This window comes from Saccostrea echinata, unplaced genomic scaffold (genome assembly GCF_033153115.1).
Source record: "Saccostrea echinata isolate AGI-Se365-2 ecotype Australia unplaced genomic scaffold, CSIRO_AGI_Sech_v1 ptg000029l, whole genome shotgun sequence".
In the NCBI taxonomy this organism is placed as follows: domain Eukaryota; kingdom Metazoa; phylum Mollusca; class Bivalvia; order Ostreida; family Ostreidae; genus Saccostrea; species Saccostrea echinata.
This window is the reverse complement of record NW_026889778.1, coordinates 30,064,992-30,084,425: the sequence shown is the minus strand read 5'-3', so window position 1 is coordinate 30,084,425 and position 19,434 is coordinate 30,064,992. Positions and strand designations below refer to the sequence as shown.

Genomic DNA, 19,434 nt, shown 5'->3' with positions numbered 1-19,434 from the left:
GAGTGACCAGGTTAAAGTTTTTGGAGCAGGTCCATTCCCAAGTAACTATAAGCCCTACCTGGACTAAACTTGATGATGCATACAGGGATGTTCACTACCACACTTGCTTCAGATGCTGGATTTGAGCCAGATTTTCCAGATGAATGACTAGGTTAAGATTTTGGAACAAGTCCATTCGCAAGTAACTATAAGCCCTACCTGGACCAAACTTTAATGGATGATGCATCTAGGGATGTACACTAACCAATCTGCTTCGGATGCTAAGATCTGACCAAGATTTTCCACATGAGTGAATTTTAGCCATATTTTAACCAAATTAGCATGGATGATGTATCTAGGGATGGACACTTCCAGACTTGCTTTGTATTCTGAATCTGACCTTCATTTTCTAGATGAGTGACCAGGGTAATTTTTTTTGAGTAGTTATATTATATTATGGCCTGTTTTGATTATACTTGCATAGATGGTGCATCTAAGGATGGAAACTTCCAGACTTGCTTTGGATGTTGGAACTGACCAAAATTACTTGATTAGTAAACAGAATAAAAGTTTTTTGAGGAGGTCTTTTTCCAAGTAACTATAAGTCCTACTTAAACCAAACTTTCATGGATATTGATCTTGGGATGTACACTAACTAGAAAGAAATATGATGCGAGATTTGCCTTACTTATAGATAACATTCGTCGAGGTGAGCTTTGTAATCTTTGGTTACCTATGTTTGAAATTTTTGGGCAACATTGCTTCGTCTTTCAGTTAATTTTGTTTTATACTTCCAGGTGACCGTTAAGGCCCTTGGGCCTCTTGTTCTTATTAAAACTAGGTCCTGTTTCTGATGCCCATCTTCAGTTGAGTTTTCAAAAATAAATTCATGTGTAATATATGGTCTTGATAATGTTTAGTGGATTCCCATGTAACTTACCAATGCTTGCAATAATGACACTAATACAGTGAGGAATTCTGATTTCAGCCTTTGTGGTTCTGCAGACAGACATTGATCAGCTGATGAATGACTACATGTCTGGTAACAATGCTATTCCTTTCTGGGACTATCGTTCCTACTGTATGAGGGTTTTGTTTCCTCAGGATGGGGACACAAATCACCCTGTCATCAAAGATCTGGAGGTAAGACAATAACCTCTCATCATTCTGAAATATGCTCTGAACCCAGCCCACCCTCTTTCAATGTTTAATATATTATTTTTCTTTGATAAGTCAGAGATAGGGCCCCACTCTCATGTGTCCTATGATGATCATTCTGTCTGTCTGTCTGGAGCATATTTTCCCTCCCCTTGGCTCAGACTACCTCAACCTTCACCCTTAGAGTGTCCATGGGTAGAGTGTGTGCAGTGACTTCTAGATCAAAGGTCAAAGAACCTCTCTGTGTAATATCCTTGTCCAAAGCATATTTTTATACCCCGCCATGAATATGGCCGGGGCATATAGTGTTTATCATGTCCATCTTCCGTCTGTCTGTCTCTGTGTTTAGCTCTGTTCAAAGCTCAGTTTCAAAGAAACTGTCCAAGATATTTTTATCAAACTTCATATGCTGATAGATATTGATGAGAGATATGCAACTGCATCAACATTTTTGACCCTGACCTTTCCTTTGACCTTGACCTCACTTTTCTTAAATAAGTGTTTAGCTCAGTTTTAAAGAAACCATTCAATATAGTGTTATCAAACTTCATATGCTGATATATACTAATGAGAGCTATTCAATTGCATCAACATTTTTTTGACTTTGACCTTTCCTTTGACCTTGACCTCACTTTTCTTAAATTAGTGTCAAACTTCATATGCTGAGACATACTGATGTAAGTTACTCAAGTGCATCAATATTTTTTGATGACCTTTCCTTTGACCTTGACCTCACTTTTCTCAATTTGTGTTTAACTCAGTTTTAAAGAAACCATACATAATATTTTTATCAAACTTCAAATGCTAATACATACTGATGTATCCCTTTCAAATGCATCAACATTTTTTGACCTTGACCTCTCCTTTGACCTTAACTTCATTTATTTTAAATAAGGGTTTAGCTCAGTTTTAAATAATCCATTCAAAATATTTTTATCAAACTTAATATGCTGATACGTATTTGTGAGAACTATTCAACTGCATCAAAAATGTTTGACCTTGAATTTTCCTGTGACCTTGACCTCACTTTTCTTAAATTTGCATTTTGATTAATTTTAAAGAAACCATTTAAGATGTATTTATGTAAGCTTATGCACTTATACATGATTTGATGAGAATTTATCATCTATATCCAACTTTTTAGATTTCAATTTTAAAGAAACTATTCAAGATATTCTCATCAAATTTCATATACTAATACAAATTTTCATGTTGCATTACTAATATACCCTTGGCGGGACATTCATGTCCTATGGACATATTTCTAGTCTTTCTCTTGGGCCCACTTGGGCTCATACTTCACCCAGTGAAAAACATATTTCTCTCCCCTTGCCCATTTGTTCAATTTTCACCCATAGAGTGCTTGTGAATAGAAGGTGTGCAGTGTCTTTGGGTCAAGTTTTTACATTAGAGGTCAAGGTTATAGCAAATCTCTGTAAATTTTTTTTCTTAAGCTTTTTTCTCTCATTGGCCCCATCTGGCTCAAACTTCCCCCAAAGAGTGCACATGAATAAAGGGTCTTTTATCTTTATGTCCTTTGCTAAAATTGGGGCCATTGGAGATAGTCATCATCCCAGTGATGTCTAGTTTCATTTAAGTTTATGAACTTTATTTCAAAATGCATTGTAAAATTCATGGTGAAGTAATGTTTTAAGAAGTTTAAAAATCACTGTCACCTGGACATTTTTGATACAAATGTTCAAATAGGCCATATTATAGTGGGATATTTCCTAAACATATTAGCTGTAAATTGTGTCTAGCTTCATGGAATTACAGAGCTTGTCCTTGATTTTCTGTAAAGACATACTCAGGATGCTGCACATAACATCTGGGGTTGAGTCTTTAAAATAAGGCTTTTTTGTCTCCTCTAAATTAGACGCAGCTTTACTGAAATAACAAGTTATAGATATTTGTTTTGTGTTAGGTGGAGTATTCCAGGCGAGACAATGTAGAGAAAGGTCTGAAGTTGTTTTCTCAGCTGATCAGCAATAAGACGTTTTTGCTGATTTTTGTGAGGACTCTAGAAGGACACAAGCAGTTCAAAATGCGAGACAGAGTCAATGTAGCCTCCCTGATCTCAGTTGCCCTGCAGACAAAAATGGAATATGCAACAGAGTAAGTGTGTGGATTAAATGTAAACCATTACAGACTTATATGGAAGGAGAAGTGTACATAGAAAATTTGGGTTTTGCACAATACAGAGTTTATAAATTCACTTGATCACACAGGTGACCTCTGGCTTACCATTTTGTTTGTTGTGCATTAAGGTGTAATGTTCCTCTGACAAGAGAGATAACTTTCCAAGCAAATTATTATGCCCCCTTCGAAGAAGGGAAGGCATATTGCTTTGCTGTTGTCTGTCGGCCCACCAGTAGTTTCCGTTCATTTTCTTCGCAGAGGTTGCACATATGAAATGAAATTTGGTATACAGATTTATCATAAGAATATCTAGGTCAGGTTCTGATTTGGGTACGAGCGAGCAATTTTTGACAGAGTTATGCCCCTTGGACTTAAAAAATTTCAATTGCAGTTTTCGTTCATTTTCGCAGAGGTTGCACTTACTGAAATGAAATTTGGTATACAGATTTATCATAAGAATATCTAGGTCAAGTTCTGTTTTGGGTACGATTGAGCAATTTTTGACAGAGTAAAGCCTCTTGGACTTCCCAAAATTTTTATTGATTACTTATAATAGTTTACCTAAAATATTTATACTAAGTTCCTATAAACTGTTAAAATTGAGATATTTCTATCTCTTAATATATACTTCTTTTAATTGTTACAATAATTTCAGATGCAGAATTTTTCATAAAATTTTGTTTCTCTTGAAAGATATTTTGAAGACAGGTAACTCCTGTGATTGACAGATAACTCTTGTAGACGGATGCATTTTTATTTTACAAGCACAGAAAACAATGTGATATTCTGATTTAAAAAGCAACGCTTCATCATGTTTTCTAATATGAATTAAATAGGCATGACAGTAAATATTATTTTCATATATACCTCATATTTTTAATTTTATGTTGGGATAAAAATTATTGATCTTTCTATTCACCATATCAAATTTTCTTCAGATCATGATTAGACATAATACTGTAAACCAACTTTTATTTGCATGCAAGAAATATTCGCGAGTTTCACGAGCTTCTTTAACTCGCGAATATTAATTGCTGCGAACCATTTATTTTGCTTTGTATTTATAGAGAAGGTTTCCTCAGTCATGAAAATTAATCATTGTGGATTGATTTCAGACCAATGAATCGCGAATAAAAGATAGTTCTAATTTATTCATGTGAATGACATCGTACTTTTGGGAAGGGAGTAATTAAGAAATGGGGAAGTAGGATTGTGTCATTTAAAAAAAGAAAAAGTCTCAATAAAACATATCACTGTTTGAACCTTTATAAAATACCTCAAGAATTAAATTTATATGATGAACTTGTGTCCCTATTACTCAAGTCAACATTTAAAAAAAAAAACTGTGTTCTTAATGTGGGGTCCCTTAATCTTAGTGAATACCAAAAGAAATTATTATCAGGTGCACTCAACAGCTTTTGAAAAATATGAGTGCAAGTTTCTTCAGTGTTGAGTTCAAAATATAATGTGCATATATGAGTGAAGGCTGAGTGAAACCTTAGTTGAACAACCTTGTGCTTTATGTTATTAACTAAAAGTATTATTTTGAATCAGTTCACTGACTTCATTTACAGGTGATTAAGCCCTGCATGACCTGCTTAGAATTATAATAAGCTGTGTGGATTTGTATTGTTACAGGTGAATACCCCCAGTAAATGTGTTTTTATTAAAAGACGAGCTCACAGTTGAAAAGTACTCACTTTTGTATGGATTTGTTTGGTTCATCTTACAAGCTTTTTATTGCCAAAGTTTTGTAAAAAGAAAATTGTATTTTAGTTATAGGTGATTACTGAACCTAATTTGTGTTTTCAAGAAAGCATCAAGAATATTTCTGTTAATGTCTCCTCATTTTTATAGCCTTTTTTTTTTTCAAGTTAAAAATAAAAAAGTTTTTTGTTTGTTTCTGTCATGTATTTCATTGAACCTTGTATTTTTTGTCCAGTGAATATTGGTGATTTCATAAACTGGAAATTTCACCCGACCAAAACACTACAACCTACATGTACAAAAACGACATCCTACAAACTAATCCCCTACCCTCCCTTAAAAGAATATTAAAATAAATAAATTACTAGACTTTGACCCGTGCTTGCATGGGTTGACATTGTTATGAATGCATCCATGTGCATATCGGACATTTACAAAATAGATACATTGACACATTCATATTGTAAAGTATTTTTTAAATAAACAATGAATGTGAATATAATTCTGTTTTTTTTTTGTTTTTTTTGGTGTTTGTTTTGTTTTGTTTTTTTTTTAATTGTTGCGTAACGGCGTAGCGCAGAATGGGTTTGACCACCAGTTAGCTATAAATCAAGTCTTGAGTTCGAATCACGCCGGAGCTTACATAAATTTCACCCTTCAAAACAAATTTAATAAAAGAAATTATGGATGTTCATTGAAAATATGACAACAGCAAAGAGTTGAGCACACTGCTGATACATATCAAGCGAAGAAATGAAATGAAGAAATGTGCTAAGCTGGTATTTTTAGAAAATCAGTTATTAAAGTAAAGGTGTAAAAAATTTTGTAACAATTTTAACACTGCAGGTCTCAACTTGTTCAAAATATGACCTCAACAATAAAAGAGTTAAGCACGGCTAATACATATACTTTATATATACAATGGTAATAAACAGGTATATAGTCTGTAAAAGACTGTCTGTTTTGATAAAAATTTATGTAATATCCTTGAATTAGTACATAGAAAAAGTAATAAAAATAGAAGCTTAATTGAGAAAAAATAAAAAAAAATTGGTAATCTTCAAGTACCAATGATGTTTAAAATATATAAAACAAAAGACAGTATTCTTCCGATTTATCGGTATTAAAGGCCAAAAATTCGAGTCTATAATTTTTATATAGTAGTTATTATTGTAATTTTTAGCAGAAAAAGAATGCCTACTTCACTAAGATGTGATTCTAACTGGAGTTGTAACACCCCCCCCTTTCAGTTTCCCTCAAAAAAGCATAAAAGAAATGACGAATAAAATAAATCGAGTAGTTACATTAATGTTGCTCCTACGATCATGAGCTTTTTGCCTCCGTTGAGATGGTCAGAGATATAAATAACATATAATAAATGTGTCTCCGAGATGGCGAATGATTACCCACGTGGCCACAATATCACATTTGTATGGATATAAACTCAGAAACGATTACAATAATACAATCATAGGCGTCAGAAGCAAATTGAAAGTGGGGTGGCTATTTGAAAGTTGGGGGGGGGGCTAAACCAACGAAAAAAGGTAAGCCCCAATTTTCGATGCCTATATTATGTCTATCTTTGCAAAAAAAAAGGAGGGGTTGCCCCCCTTGGCCCCCCCCCCCCCCCCCCGCCGGTTCCGACCCCTATTACAAATACGTGTAAATTTTCATTGGAAATTTGCTATATATTCTGTTCATATATATTACTGATTTCTTATTATAGAAATTATACAATAACAAATATATATCTACTTAGTATTTACTTTTGTCTTCTCTGATTTGAACACACTCTCCACCAACGGCTCATACATTCGTGTATGAGAGAGAAACGAACAACAACTCTGCAAGGGAGATTGTTTTAGCGTGAATGTAATGCGCACGCGCAAGATTGTAAAATCAAAAAAATCCAGATGATTTCCGGAATTTTTTGAGGAATTTTCATTGATTATTAATTAGCGAAGCTTAATTGAGAAAAAATAAAAACAAATTGGTAATCTTCAAGTACCAATTATGTTTAAAATATATCAAACAAAAGACAGTACTCTTCCGATTTATCGGTATTAAAGGCCAAAAATTCGAGTCTATTATTTTAATATAGTAGTATAGATACACTATAAAAGAATACAATTAACTTGAAAATTTATTAAATACAAAATTATAAATGATATTTTCTTATTTTTGTAAAATTAATAAATTTTGTCTAATATTTAAAATTCAGCCATGTACTAAACACGTTCTTTTCATAATATTTAATTTTAATATCTCATTTCTATATATAATATAGAAAAACTGCAGTTTATTCAGAGGAAAAAATTCTAGATTTTTTTTTACATGTGAAAGGTATTTAATGTTGGCTTGTGTTTTATTCATTATAAATGAATGTGTACAATGTTTTAAATAGAAACACTTTGTAATACACAATGAAAATAATTATAATATCAAATGCATAGGGTTGTAAGAAGTGTACTATATGTAAGAAGAAAACTACTTTGTTTCCAGGAACCACAGGTAAAAAATCAAGCTTCCTTCTGGAGCAGAGATTATTAGTAAGCAGTCATGAAAGATTGTAATAAACAACATCTCACAGTCTGTACTGTTTCTTTTTTTCAGTATCCTTAAAACCTTATTAGCAGAACTGATAGAGAAGTCTGTGGATGGCAAAAATCACCCCAAGCTGTTGTTACGAAGGTTAGAAACTGTTACCTACATGTTTATATCTAAACATGACACTTCAGTTATTGCTGATTTTTGTTGTATTGACCTTGGTTTTTAGACATCAAACATAAGTTGTGTAGCATTTGGAGGACAGTGTTTGTTTTATGTGAATGAAGTGTAAGATACATTACATATACATGTAGGTGATTCGAAAAACACTTGAAAATATGAATAAATGTATTTCTTTACTAAAAGGTAAGCCAGGATGTAAATATTGTAGTTCCTTATCTACCCAATTTACTGATACTTCCACAAGGTGTTAAGCAAAGAGGGAGAGAGAGTAGATTTTATATAGCTTAATAAATATGTTGTCAACATTTAAATCATTGTCTCTTAAGCACCTATTGAACAAACAGAAACACAGCATTTTTGTCAAATTTTAAAAACTTTTTTTTTTAATATACTGCTGTAATTACAGGACAGAATCAGTGTATCATTTTTATACTGTTGTAATTACTGGACAGAATCAGTTTATCATTTATAAACCGCTGTAATTACAAGACAGAATCAGTTTATCATTTATATACAGCTGTAAATACTGGACAGAATCACTGTATCATTTATATACTGCTGTAATTACAGGACAGAATCACTGTATCATTTATATACTGCTGTAATTACAGGACAGAATCAGTTTATCATTTATATTCAGCTGTAAATACTGGACAGAATCAGTGCATCATTTATATACTGCTGTAATTACTGGACAGAATCAGTGCATCATTTATATACTGCTGTAATTACAGGACAGAATCACTGTATCATTTATATACAGCTGTAAATACTGGACAGAATCACTGTATCATTTATATTCTGCTGTAATTACAGGACAGAATCAGTGCATCATTTATATACTGCTGTAATTACAGGACAGAATAGGTGTATCATTTATATACTGCTGTAATTACAGGACAGAAACAGTGTATCATTTGTATAAAGCTGTAATTACTGGACAGAATCACTGTATCATTTATATACTGCTGTAATTACTGGACAGAATCAGTGTATCATTTATATACTGCTGTAATTACTGGACAGAATCACTGTATCATTTATATACTGCTGTAATTACAGGACAGAATCAGTTTATCATTTATATACAGCTGTAAATACTGGACAGAATCAGTGCATCATTTATATACTCTGTAATTACTGGACAGAATCAGTGCATCATTTATATACTGCTGTAATTACAGGACAGAATAGGTGTATCATTTATATACTGCTGTAATTACAGGACAGAAACAGTGTATCATTTGTATACAGCTGTAATTACAGGACAGAATCACTGTATCATTTATATACAGCTGTAAATACTGGACAGAATCAGTGTATCATTTATATACTGCTGTAATTACAGGACAGAATCACTGTATCATTTATATACAGCTGTAAATACTGGACAGAATCAGTGTATCATTTATATACTGCTGTAATTACAGGACAGAATTGGATTTTTGGGGGTAAAATCCGTGTTCATTTCAATATTTCCACTTACCTGCCTCCTTAACTATTTGCAATTTCCCTCTAGTTCCCCATACAATGCGACGATAAATTTTTAGAGTCACTACGGTATTACCTCCAGTTATCCCCCTTAGCTATAACTCTTCAGTTTTCTCTCGACGCCATATTGGACATGCGGTTTTCCTCATACAGTGCAAATAAAAGTTTATATTGGCGTTTTTGGAAGTGTGTATCGCGTTCTAAAAATGGAGAATGAGTTTAAGGACTGCTCTAAATGTTCGGGTAAGATGAACATATTAGACGATCACGTTTTTTGTTACAAAGATCGTCTCTGCAACGAGGCCTTTCCATGTGACACATGTAAAACATGGTCAAAGGAACGGCGGGATAAAGTAACTAAAATGATTGAGAAAGCGTACAGAAGACTATTAAAATGAACAGTAAGGTGCCTCAATCCGTCTGTGGAGACGGTATGGCAGGGCAGGACGCAAGTCCGTCTGTGGAGGCGGCAGTCCACGAGTCGAACAACAATGGCGACCGTATTAAATGTGGATCAGAGGTTGTTGATTTATCAGCAATTATTCAAGACCAAGTAAGACAGCAGGTTGAATTGCTACTTAAACATAAGGATGTTGATGAAAATTTTTATGATCAACAGAACGTATCAGTAGGCGAGGTAAGGTTGACCAGAGGAAATGAGAGCACCAATTCCAAAACGGCAGCCATAGGCAGACCTCATTTTGACAAGTTTAAGTCTTATGATGAACAAATGTCGTCCTTTGAGTCCAGTGTTGCTGATGTTTTGTCTGTTAATGCACAAGACAATGATTTTGAGGATATAGGTTCAAATGCATCTATCGCAGGGTTGTATACCAATTCAGATGCGCCAGTAGAGGTGCCTTTTGGTGCACCAGATTCTTCAGATCCTCTGCAGTGGAACTGTTTTGTTTCTAAGATGGCAAAGGTTCTCAATATTGATATTGAAGCTGAGGATCCATTGGAAAATGAGAGAAAATCATTTATTTCTTCTCGATTGAAAGGAGATAAGAATGACAAGAAAAAGTCTCTCCTCAAAATGCCTATTGAAGGAACACTCATTGATATGATTAAAACAGTTGAAAAAGAAGCTACCTCGGGGCATTTGAAAAATAGGTCAGTACGTGGCAGAGATGATAAAGCATTTATGGTGAAAAAAAGATGACTTTGACGCCTTTTGTAATCCTCCAAAATTAGATGACAATATTGAGGAGGGGTTAGTAGTAGGCCAGAAAGGTAGTTTTGGAAAATCAAAAGTTAATCTCTCTCCTTTTCATAAGGAGTTAGACAATGACTTTCGGCGGATTGACAATTCAGCAAGAGCCTTATTCAGGGCCATTTCTTATGGTACTATGATAGCAGCATTTTTAGATGAGGCTGAATGTGAGGATGATCGAGTGGAAGGACGTAAAGCTCTCATCAACTGTTTCAGAAGTATGGCCGATTTGACAGCAAGAGTAATGGCAAATTCAGTCTTGAGTAGAAGAAAAGTTTTTCTTAAAAATGTAGACTTTATTAGCAAGGCAACAGAGAAAAAATTGCTGAAACTCCCTATTTTTGGCAACCAGTTGTTTAATGGACAATATTTTGAATCTCTCCATACGTCTGCAGAGAATCTACGAGATGCAAGAGAAACCCAAAATGTTTACAACACATCAAAGGGGTATAATAAGAACTTCAAGAGTAGAGATAGTAGGAACTCCACCGAGTTCAGTAGGAAGAGGAAAGCAGATGTAACTGAGACCTCTGCTCTTTCTGCTAAAGTGGCTAAATCAAATGAGACAAGTATTACCTTGAGTTCTGATCAGGGCAAGGACAATTTTCGTGCAGGACAGGGAAACAGGAAGAATTCTTTTTCCAGGAGAACCTTTGGGGGCCAGAAAGGATTTCCAACTCAGTATCAGTAGGCGAGGTAAGGTTGACCAGAGGAAATGAGAGCACCAATTCCAAAACGGCAGCCATAGGCAGACCTCATTTTGACAAGTTTAAGTCTTATGATGAACAAATGTCGTCCTTTGAGTCCAGTGTTGCTGATGTTTTGTCTGTTAATGCACAAGACAATGATTTTGAGGATATAGGTTCAAATGCATCTATCGCAGGGTTGTATACCAATTCAGATGCGCCAGTAGAGGTGCCTTTTGGTGCACCAGATTCTTCAGATCCTCTGCAGTGGAACTGTTTTGTTTCTAAGATGGCAAAGGTTCTCAATATTGATATTGAAGCTGAGGATCCATTGGAAAATGAGAGAAAATCATTTATTTCTTCTCGATTGAAAGGAGATAAGAATGACAAGAAAAAGTCTCTCCTCAAAATGCCTATTGAAGGAACACTCATTGATATGATTAAAACAGTTGAAAAAGAAGCTACCTCGGGGCATTTGAAAAATAGGTCAGTACGTGGCAGAGATGATAAAGCATTTATGGTGAAAAAAAGATGACTTTGACGCCTTTTGTAATCCTCCAAAATTAGATGACAATATTGAGGAGGGGTTAGTAGTAGGCCAGAAAGGTAGTTTTGGAAAATCAAAAGTTAATCTCTCTCCTTTTCATAAGGAGTTAGACAATGACTTTCGGCGGATTGACAATTCAGCAAGAGCCTTATTCAGGGCCATTTCTTATGGTACTATGATAACAGCATTTTTAGATGAGGCTGAATGTGAGGATGATCGAGTGGAAGGACGTAAAGCTCTCATCAACTGTTTCAGAAGTATGGCCGATTTGACAGCAAGAGTAATGGCAAATTCAGTCTTGAGTAGAAGAAAAGTTTTTCTTAAAAATGTAGACTTTATTAGCAAGGCAACAGAGAAAAAATTGCTGAAACTCCCTATTTTTGGCAACCAGTTGTTTAATGGACAATATTTTGAATCTCTCCATACGTCTGCAGAGAATCTACGAGATGCAAGAGAAACCCAAAATGTTTACAACACATCAAAGGGGTATAATAAGAACTTCAAGAGTAGAGATAGTAGGAACTCCACCGAGTTCAGTAGGAAGAGGAAAGCAGATGTAACTGAGACCTCTGCTCTTTCTGCTAAAGTGGCTAAATCAAATGAGACAAGTATTACCTTGAGTTCTGATCAGGGCAAGGACAATTTTCGTGCAGGACAGGGAAACAGGAAGAATTCTTTTTCCAGGAGAACCTTTGGGGGCCAGAAAGGATTTCCAACTCCAAGGAAGTGAATCTTGTAAACAAACAGTCTGTAAATATGCTTCCCCAGGTAGGGGCACGTTTGTTAGCATTCCACAGGAAGTGGACTTCAATCACTCAGGATCAATGGGTATTAGAAACCCTAAGGGAAGGGTTAAAATTGGAGTTTATGATTCAACCCCATGTAAAGATCAAGGAAACGTGTGTACCAAGATGTGGTATTCACGAATCAGTTATTTTAACAGAAATAAGCATGTTGTTAGAAAAAGATGTTATAGAACCTGTACCTGTCACTCAAGAAAACGAAGGGTTTTACAGCACCATTTTTGTGGTGTCAAAGAAACAAGGAGGGCTTCGGACAATTCTAAATCTGAAACCTCTAAATCAGTTAATAGTGCCTCGACATTTCAAAATGGAGACGCTATGTTCTATAATGAAAGCAATGAAAAAAGGGGACTTTGCAATCTCACTGGATTTGACCGATGCCTATTTTCACATTCCAATTCACACAGATTTCCAGAAATTTCTACGATTCAAATTTCTAGACCAGAGTTACCAGTTTCGAGCAATGCCCTTTGGACTTCGTTCAGCTCCAAGGGTCTTCACAAAAGTAATGGCAGTTCTTGCAGCACATTTAAGAAAAATGGTAATGCAAATATTTATGTACCTAGACGATTGGTTGATGATCAATTCAGACAAGACAACTCTTCTTCACCAGAGAGACTATGTCTTACATCTAGTTCAGGAACTGGGATTATTAGTAAATTGGAAAAAGTCGTCTCTAGTGCCATCCCAACATATAGAGTATCTAGGAGCACATTTCAATCTGGTAGAGGGCATCACAACACCCACAGAATCCAGGTTTCAGAGTATTCTGGACATGGTGCAGACTTTATCAATAAGTCAGCACACTCAAGCGGTAGTAATTCTCAAATTGTTAGGACTGATGGCTTCATGCATTTATCTTGTTCCGATGGGAAGGTTACACATGCGTCCTATACAGTTATACCTGTTAGCAATGTGGAGACCAAAGATTCACCCTCTTACTCATGGGATAGTGATTCGTCCAATCTTAATTCAGCACCTTCAGTGGTGGATGAATCGGGAAAATTTTTTCAAAGGAATGCCTTTGCAAGATCCGCCAAGTCAACTGACTTTGATAACAGATGCGTCAGAACAGGGTTGGGGAGCACATCTGGAGAACTGGGAGACATCAGGGGTCTGGTCCCAGCAATATCAACAGAAACACATAAATTGGCTAGAGTTAAAGGCTGTACAATTAGCTCTTCAAGAAGCCTTATTTTTAATAAAAGGGAAAGTGATCCTTATACGGTCAGACAACACAACAGTGATAAGTTATATCAACAAGCAAGGGGGGACACATTCACCAGAACTGTGTTATCTAACTTGGGAGTTGTTCCAGTGGTGCATTCAGTACAAAATTACAATACGAGCTGTTCACATTCCAGGGAAAAAGAATTTTCTTGCAGATGCACTTTCCCGGGGAAAAATAGTACGAATGACGGAATGGTCGCTCAACAACACTGTTGTAAAATTGTTGTTTCAACAGATGGGAACCCCATGTATAGATTTGTTTGCAACTGCGCAAAACAAGAAGCTGCCAGTCTATTGCTCCCCATTTCCAGACATTAATGCTCTTCAAGTAGATGCACTAGCAACCAGTTGGAAAGGGATGTATGCTTATGCATTTCCACCACCAATTCTTGTGCCCAAAGTCTTACAGAAGATACGGGAAGAGGCAAGTGTTGTACTACTCATTGCTCCAATGTGGCCCAGGCAGTCTTGGTACCCTCAGTTAATAGATCTTTTGATCGATGTACCAGTCAAGTTACCACTGTGGCCAGATCTTCTGTCTCAAAATCACAATCAGAATTTTCATCAAAACCTAGAAACTCTCAATCTTGTAGCATGGAAACTGTCAAATTGCAACACAAGTCAAGAGGATTTTCTGAAGAAATTGCAGAAATTATGGCAAATGCCAGAAAGACATCTACACAAACAGTTTATGATGCAAAACTCAGAATATATAACAGTTGGTGTAAAGAACATGGTGTCAATCCCATTACAACATCTGTACCAGAGTTAGCAGAATTTTTTATCTACCTTTTCAAGGTGAGAAAGTGTAAACCACGGACTATAGCTGGTTATAAATCAGCAATAGCAATAGTTCATCAGAATGGAAGCAGTATTGGAACAAGTTCAGAACTTTCATCATTGTTGAAAGGCTTATTTAATAAACACCCTTCTGTACGCCAGTTAACACCAAACTGGAACTTACCGCTGGTTTTGTTAACTGTATCATTTATATACAGCTGTAATTACTGGACAGAATCAGTGTATCATTTATATACTGCTGTAATTACAGGACAGAATCACTGTATCATTTATATACAGCTGTAAATACTGGACAGAATCAGTGTATCATTTATATACTGCTGTAATTACAGGACAGAATCACTGTATCATTTATATACAGCTGTAAATACTGGACAGAATCAGTGTATCATTTATATACTGCTGTAATTACAGGACAGAATCACTGTATCATTTATATACAGCTGTAATTACTGGACAGAATCACTGTATCATTTATATACTGCTGTAATTACAGGACGGAATCACTGTATCATTTATATGAATGTCAGACACCTCGGCCAAACGACACCTCGGCCCAACGACATCTCAGCCCATTGACACCTCGGCCCCGACGGGTCGGCCCAAGATTTGAGACACCTCGGCTCACATAAAAGACACCTCGGCACAAACAAAAATGTATTATTTTGAATATATTTATTCACTATATTCTGAAGTATTTTATTATGATAAGGACTATACCAGGATTATGCGACAGATTATATTGTTATATATCCATGAAGCGAGAAAGAAAATAAATGAATAATCTTCCGAGAGTAAATTGACGGTAATTAAAAAAAGACAATCCATTTCAAAGTGCTAATCGTTAAACAAACAAGAAGATGCGGTGCATCCTTTAGAGTCATATGGGGTGGTGACAATGAGGAGTTAATTACGAGCAGGATTAAAGCTCCAGATAGTAAACACCGCCTTCAGATTTACCTGGTCTGTGTACCCCCGTCAATCAAGTGAACTTAGGTCCATCATTGGGTGCTTGATATTTTTGATTGAAATACATATGTCAACAACTAATACAGATTTCGTTTTAAATTCTTTTAATCATATTTTAAAATTTATAAATGCATGTATAGGGATTAGTTTAATGAAATATAAAAAAAAAAAAAAATTGAAAACCAGTTAGTTTTTTAAAGACCTCAAGAAAATTTTTAAGTAAAAATAAATGTTAGATTACATGCAATTTTTAACATATCCTAACCAAAAATAGAATTCTTAACATCATGAAATGAATAAAGTTGCATTGTAATAAGCAACAAAATGAATAAATAAATAGACCTCCTACCTCCCAATCAATAGATACTCACTGACATCTATGCTGTCGTTCGTTCAAAAATTCTGAAATTTTCTGCTCCTCTTTATCGTTTACATACTGTCATTATACATACATGAATTTATATTACCATAGTGAATACAGATAATAATTCTGAAAATAAAAAAAAATCCTTGGGCCGAGGTGTCTATACATACATACATTTATATTACCATAGTGAATACAGATAATAATTCTGAAAATAAAAAAAATCCTTGGGCCGAGGTGTCAATAATTTTGGGCCGACCTGTCAGGACTTAGGTGTCAACCGTGACGGGCCGAGGTGTCATTGGGCCAAGGTGTCTGTCCACCATTTAGATACTGCTGTAATTACAGGACAGAATCAGTGTATCAATTACAGGACAGAATCAGTTTATCATTTATATACTGCTGTAATTAAAGGACAGAATCGGTGTATCATTTGTATACTGCTGTAATTAAAGGAAAGAATCGGTGTATCATTATATACTGCTGTAATTACAGGACAGAATCAGTGTATCATTTATATACTGCTGTAATTACAGGACAGAATCACTGTATCATTTATATACAGCTGTAATTACTGGACAGAATCACTGTATCATTTATATACAGCTGTAATTACAGGACAGAATCAGTGTATCATTTATATACCGCTGTAATTACAGGACAGAATCAGTTTATCATTTATATACCACTGTAATTACAGGACAGCTTCGGTGTATCATTTATATACTGCTGTAATTACAGGACAGAATCAGTTTATCATTTATATACTGCTGTAATTACAGGACAGAATCAGTGTATCATTAATATACTGCTGTAATTACAGGACAGAATCTGTGTATCATTTATATACTGCTGTAATTACAGGACAGAATAGGTGTATCATTTATATACCGCTGTAATTACAGGACAGAATCAATGTGTCATTTATATACCACTGTAATTACAGGACAGCTTCGGTGTATCATTTATATACCGCTGTAATTACAGGACAGAATCAGTTTATCATTTATATACTGCTCTAATTACAGGACAGAATCAGTGTATCATTAATATACTGCTGTAATTACAGGACAGAATCGGTGGCTGAGAAGATGCTGACTAACTGGTTCACCTTCCTATTGTACAAATTCTTGAAGGTAGAATTGAATAAATGTTTGTTTATTTGCTGAGAATATACAACAGAAAATAATATAACACTTATACTGTGGTGGCATATGTAGAGAAAAATGTTGACAAGCAAGTTTAATTGCAGGATTGTGCCGGAGAGCCTTTGTTTTTACTATATCAAGCCATGAAAAAACAAGTATCTAAGGGACCAGTCGACATGGTTACCAGTGAGGCAAGGTTCTCATTGAGTGAGGATAAATTAATTCGCCAACAATTGGATTACAGACAAATGGTAAGTGATACTATCATCTCTCTGACAGGTAATGCTTTAAATGGTTACATTCTTTAGATTAAATATGTTATGTTGCAGGAGATCTTTGTAACAGACCTGCATGAGTTTGCCTCCCCGATTCCAGTCCGTGTTCTGGATTGTGACACCATAACACAGGTGAAGGAGAAGATCCTGGATGTACTGTATAAACATGTTCCCTACAGCAGCCGACCAGTCAAAGAGGACGTGGACTTAGGTAGTACAATTAAAGGCAAATTCTCAATAGCAAAAACTGGCTTATCATTTCATTCTCAAAACAGTGTAATAGCCATTTAAAATGTACTGTAAACCAACTCTTACATGTGTGCAAGAAACCTTTCAGTTATAGAAAATTGTTGTCACAAACCAGTTCCTTATCATGTTGACAAGATTAAGATCTGTTAGATATAGACACTGACAGTCAAGGCTTCATTGATAGATATAGACACTGACAGTCAAGGCTTTATTGATAGATATAGACACTGACAGACAGTCAAGGCTTTATTGATAAATATGGACACTGACAGACAGTCAAGGCTTTCTTGATAGACACTGAGAATCAAGGCTTTTTTGATGGATATAGACACCGACAGTCAAGGCTTTATTGATAGATATAGATGCTGACAGTCAAGGCTTTCTTGATAGACACTGAGAATCAAGGCTTTATTGATAGATATAGACACTGACAGTCAAGGCTTTCTTGATAGATATAGACACTGACAGACAATCAAGGCTTTATTGATAGATATAGACATTGACAGACAGTCAAGGCTTTATTGATAGATATAGACACAGACAGTCAAGGCTTTATTGATAGATATAGACATTGACAGACAGTCAAGGCTTAATTGATAGATATAGACATCGACAATCAAGGCTTTATTGATAGATATAGACTCTGACAGTCATGGCTTATCGATAGATATAGACACTGACAGTCATGGCTTATCGATAGATATATACACTGAGAGACAGTCAAGGCTTTATTGATAGATATAGACATTGACAGTCCAGTTTTGATTGATAGATATATACACTGACAGTCAATGCTTTATTGATAGATATAGACACTGACAGTCAAGGCTTTATTGATAGATATAGACATTGACAGTCCAGGCTTGATTGTTAGATATAGACACTGACAGTCAAGGCTTTATTGATAGATAGACACTGACAGTCAAGGCTTTATTGATAGATATAGACATTGACAGTCCAGGCTTTATTGATAGATATAGACATTGACAGTCCAGGCTTTATTGATAGATATAGACACTGACAGACAGTCAAGGCTTTATTGATAGATATAGACACTGCAGTCAAGTCTTTATTGATAGATATAGACTCTGTCAGACAGTCAAGGCTTTATTGATAGATATAGACACTGACAGACAGTCAAGGCTTTATTGATAGATATAGACACTGACAGTCAAGGCTTTAATGATGGATATTGACAGTCAAGATGAATAGGAATATGAGTGTAAGAGTGTAGACATCATGCTTGGAGGATAATGAAATTTGACTTTCATAATGTAAATAATACAGAGGGTATGCAGCACTGTCAAATAGGGGCGATGATATTGTTTGATTACTAACATTACTCAGTGATTTAAACCTGTATATTTTGACTGGAATATAGGTTCATTTTTTCCTTATTGAAAAGTGAGCAGACATACATGTATTTGCAACTTAGAGTTTTTCAATTAAAAAAAATTGTTTAAAAAAATGGGTAAATTTATAAATTTTTAATGACCAGTAGAAAAATGATCTGATTTTCTCAAGAACAAGGTATGTTAATATGCAAGCATCACAACTTCAAATAAAGTACATTTGAGATTAGAAATTAAAAAATATTTCATTCTTTTGTTTTGCACGTTTGATATAGACAAAAAAGACAAAATATGTATGGTGACATTATTTTGAATTCCTGTGTATTGTGTAATGGTTGACTGTATTTTTAGGTCACCTGAGTCACTCAGGTGACCTATTGCTATCCGTTTTTGTCCGTCGACGTGCGTCGTGCGATGTGCGTTAACATTTGAACATTTTTAGCTTCTTCTCTGAAACCGCTCAACCAATTTCAACTAAATTTGGCATATAGCATCTATGGGTGAAGGGGAACAAAAATTGTGAATTTCATGGTCCCTGCCCCCCTGGGGCCTGAGGGGTGGGGCTAAAACCACCAAAATTAATGCAATCTTTA

At 35.2% G+C, this 19,434-nt stretch overlaps 1 protein-coding gene across 4 annotated transcripts in view; it reads left to right on the top strand.

The window, feature by feature from the left end:
* The window catches only part of LOC133195794 (plexin-A4-like), an 87,676-nt gene that overhangs the window by 51,971 nt on the left and 16,271 nt on the right, over positions 1 to 19,434 (top strand). For all 4 annotated transcript variants that reach the window (XM_061331739.1, XM_061331738.1, XM_061331737.1 and 1 more), the window contains exons 22-27: positions 968 to 1,122; positions 3,062 to 3,252; positions 7,597 to 7,674; positions 16,887 to 16,953; positions 17,070 to 17,216; positions 17,295 to 17,451. In XM_061331739.1, the coding sequence (XP_061187723.1) occupies positions 968 to 1,122; positions 3,062 to 3,252; positions 7,597 to 7,674; positions 16,887 to 16,953; positions 17,070 to 17,216; positions 17,295 to 17,451 (795 nt within the window). The remainder of the gene's footprint in view (positions 1 to 967; positions 1,123 to 3,061; positions 3,253 to 7,596; positions 7,675 to 16,886; positions 16,954 to 17,069; positions 17,217 to 17,294; positions 17,452 to 19,434) is intronic.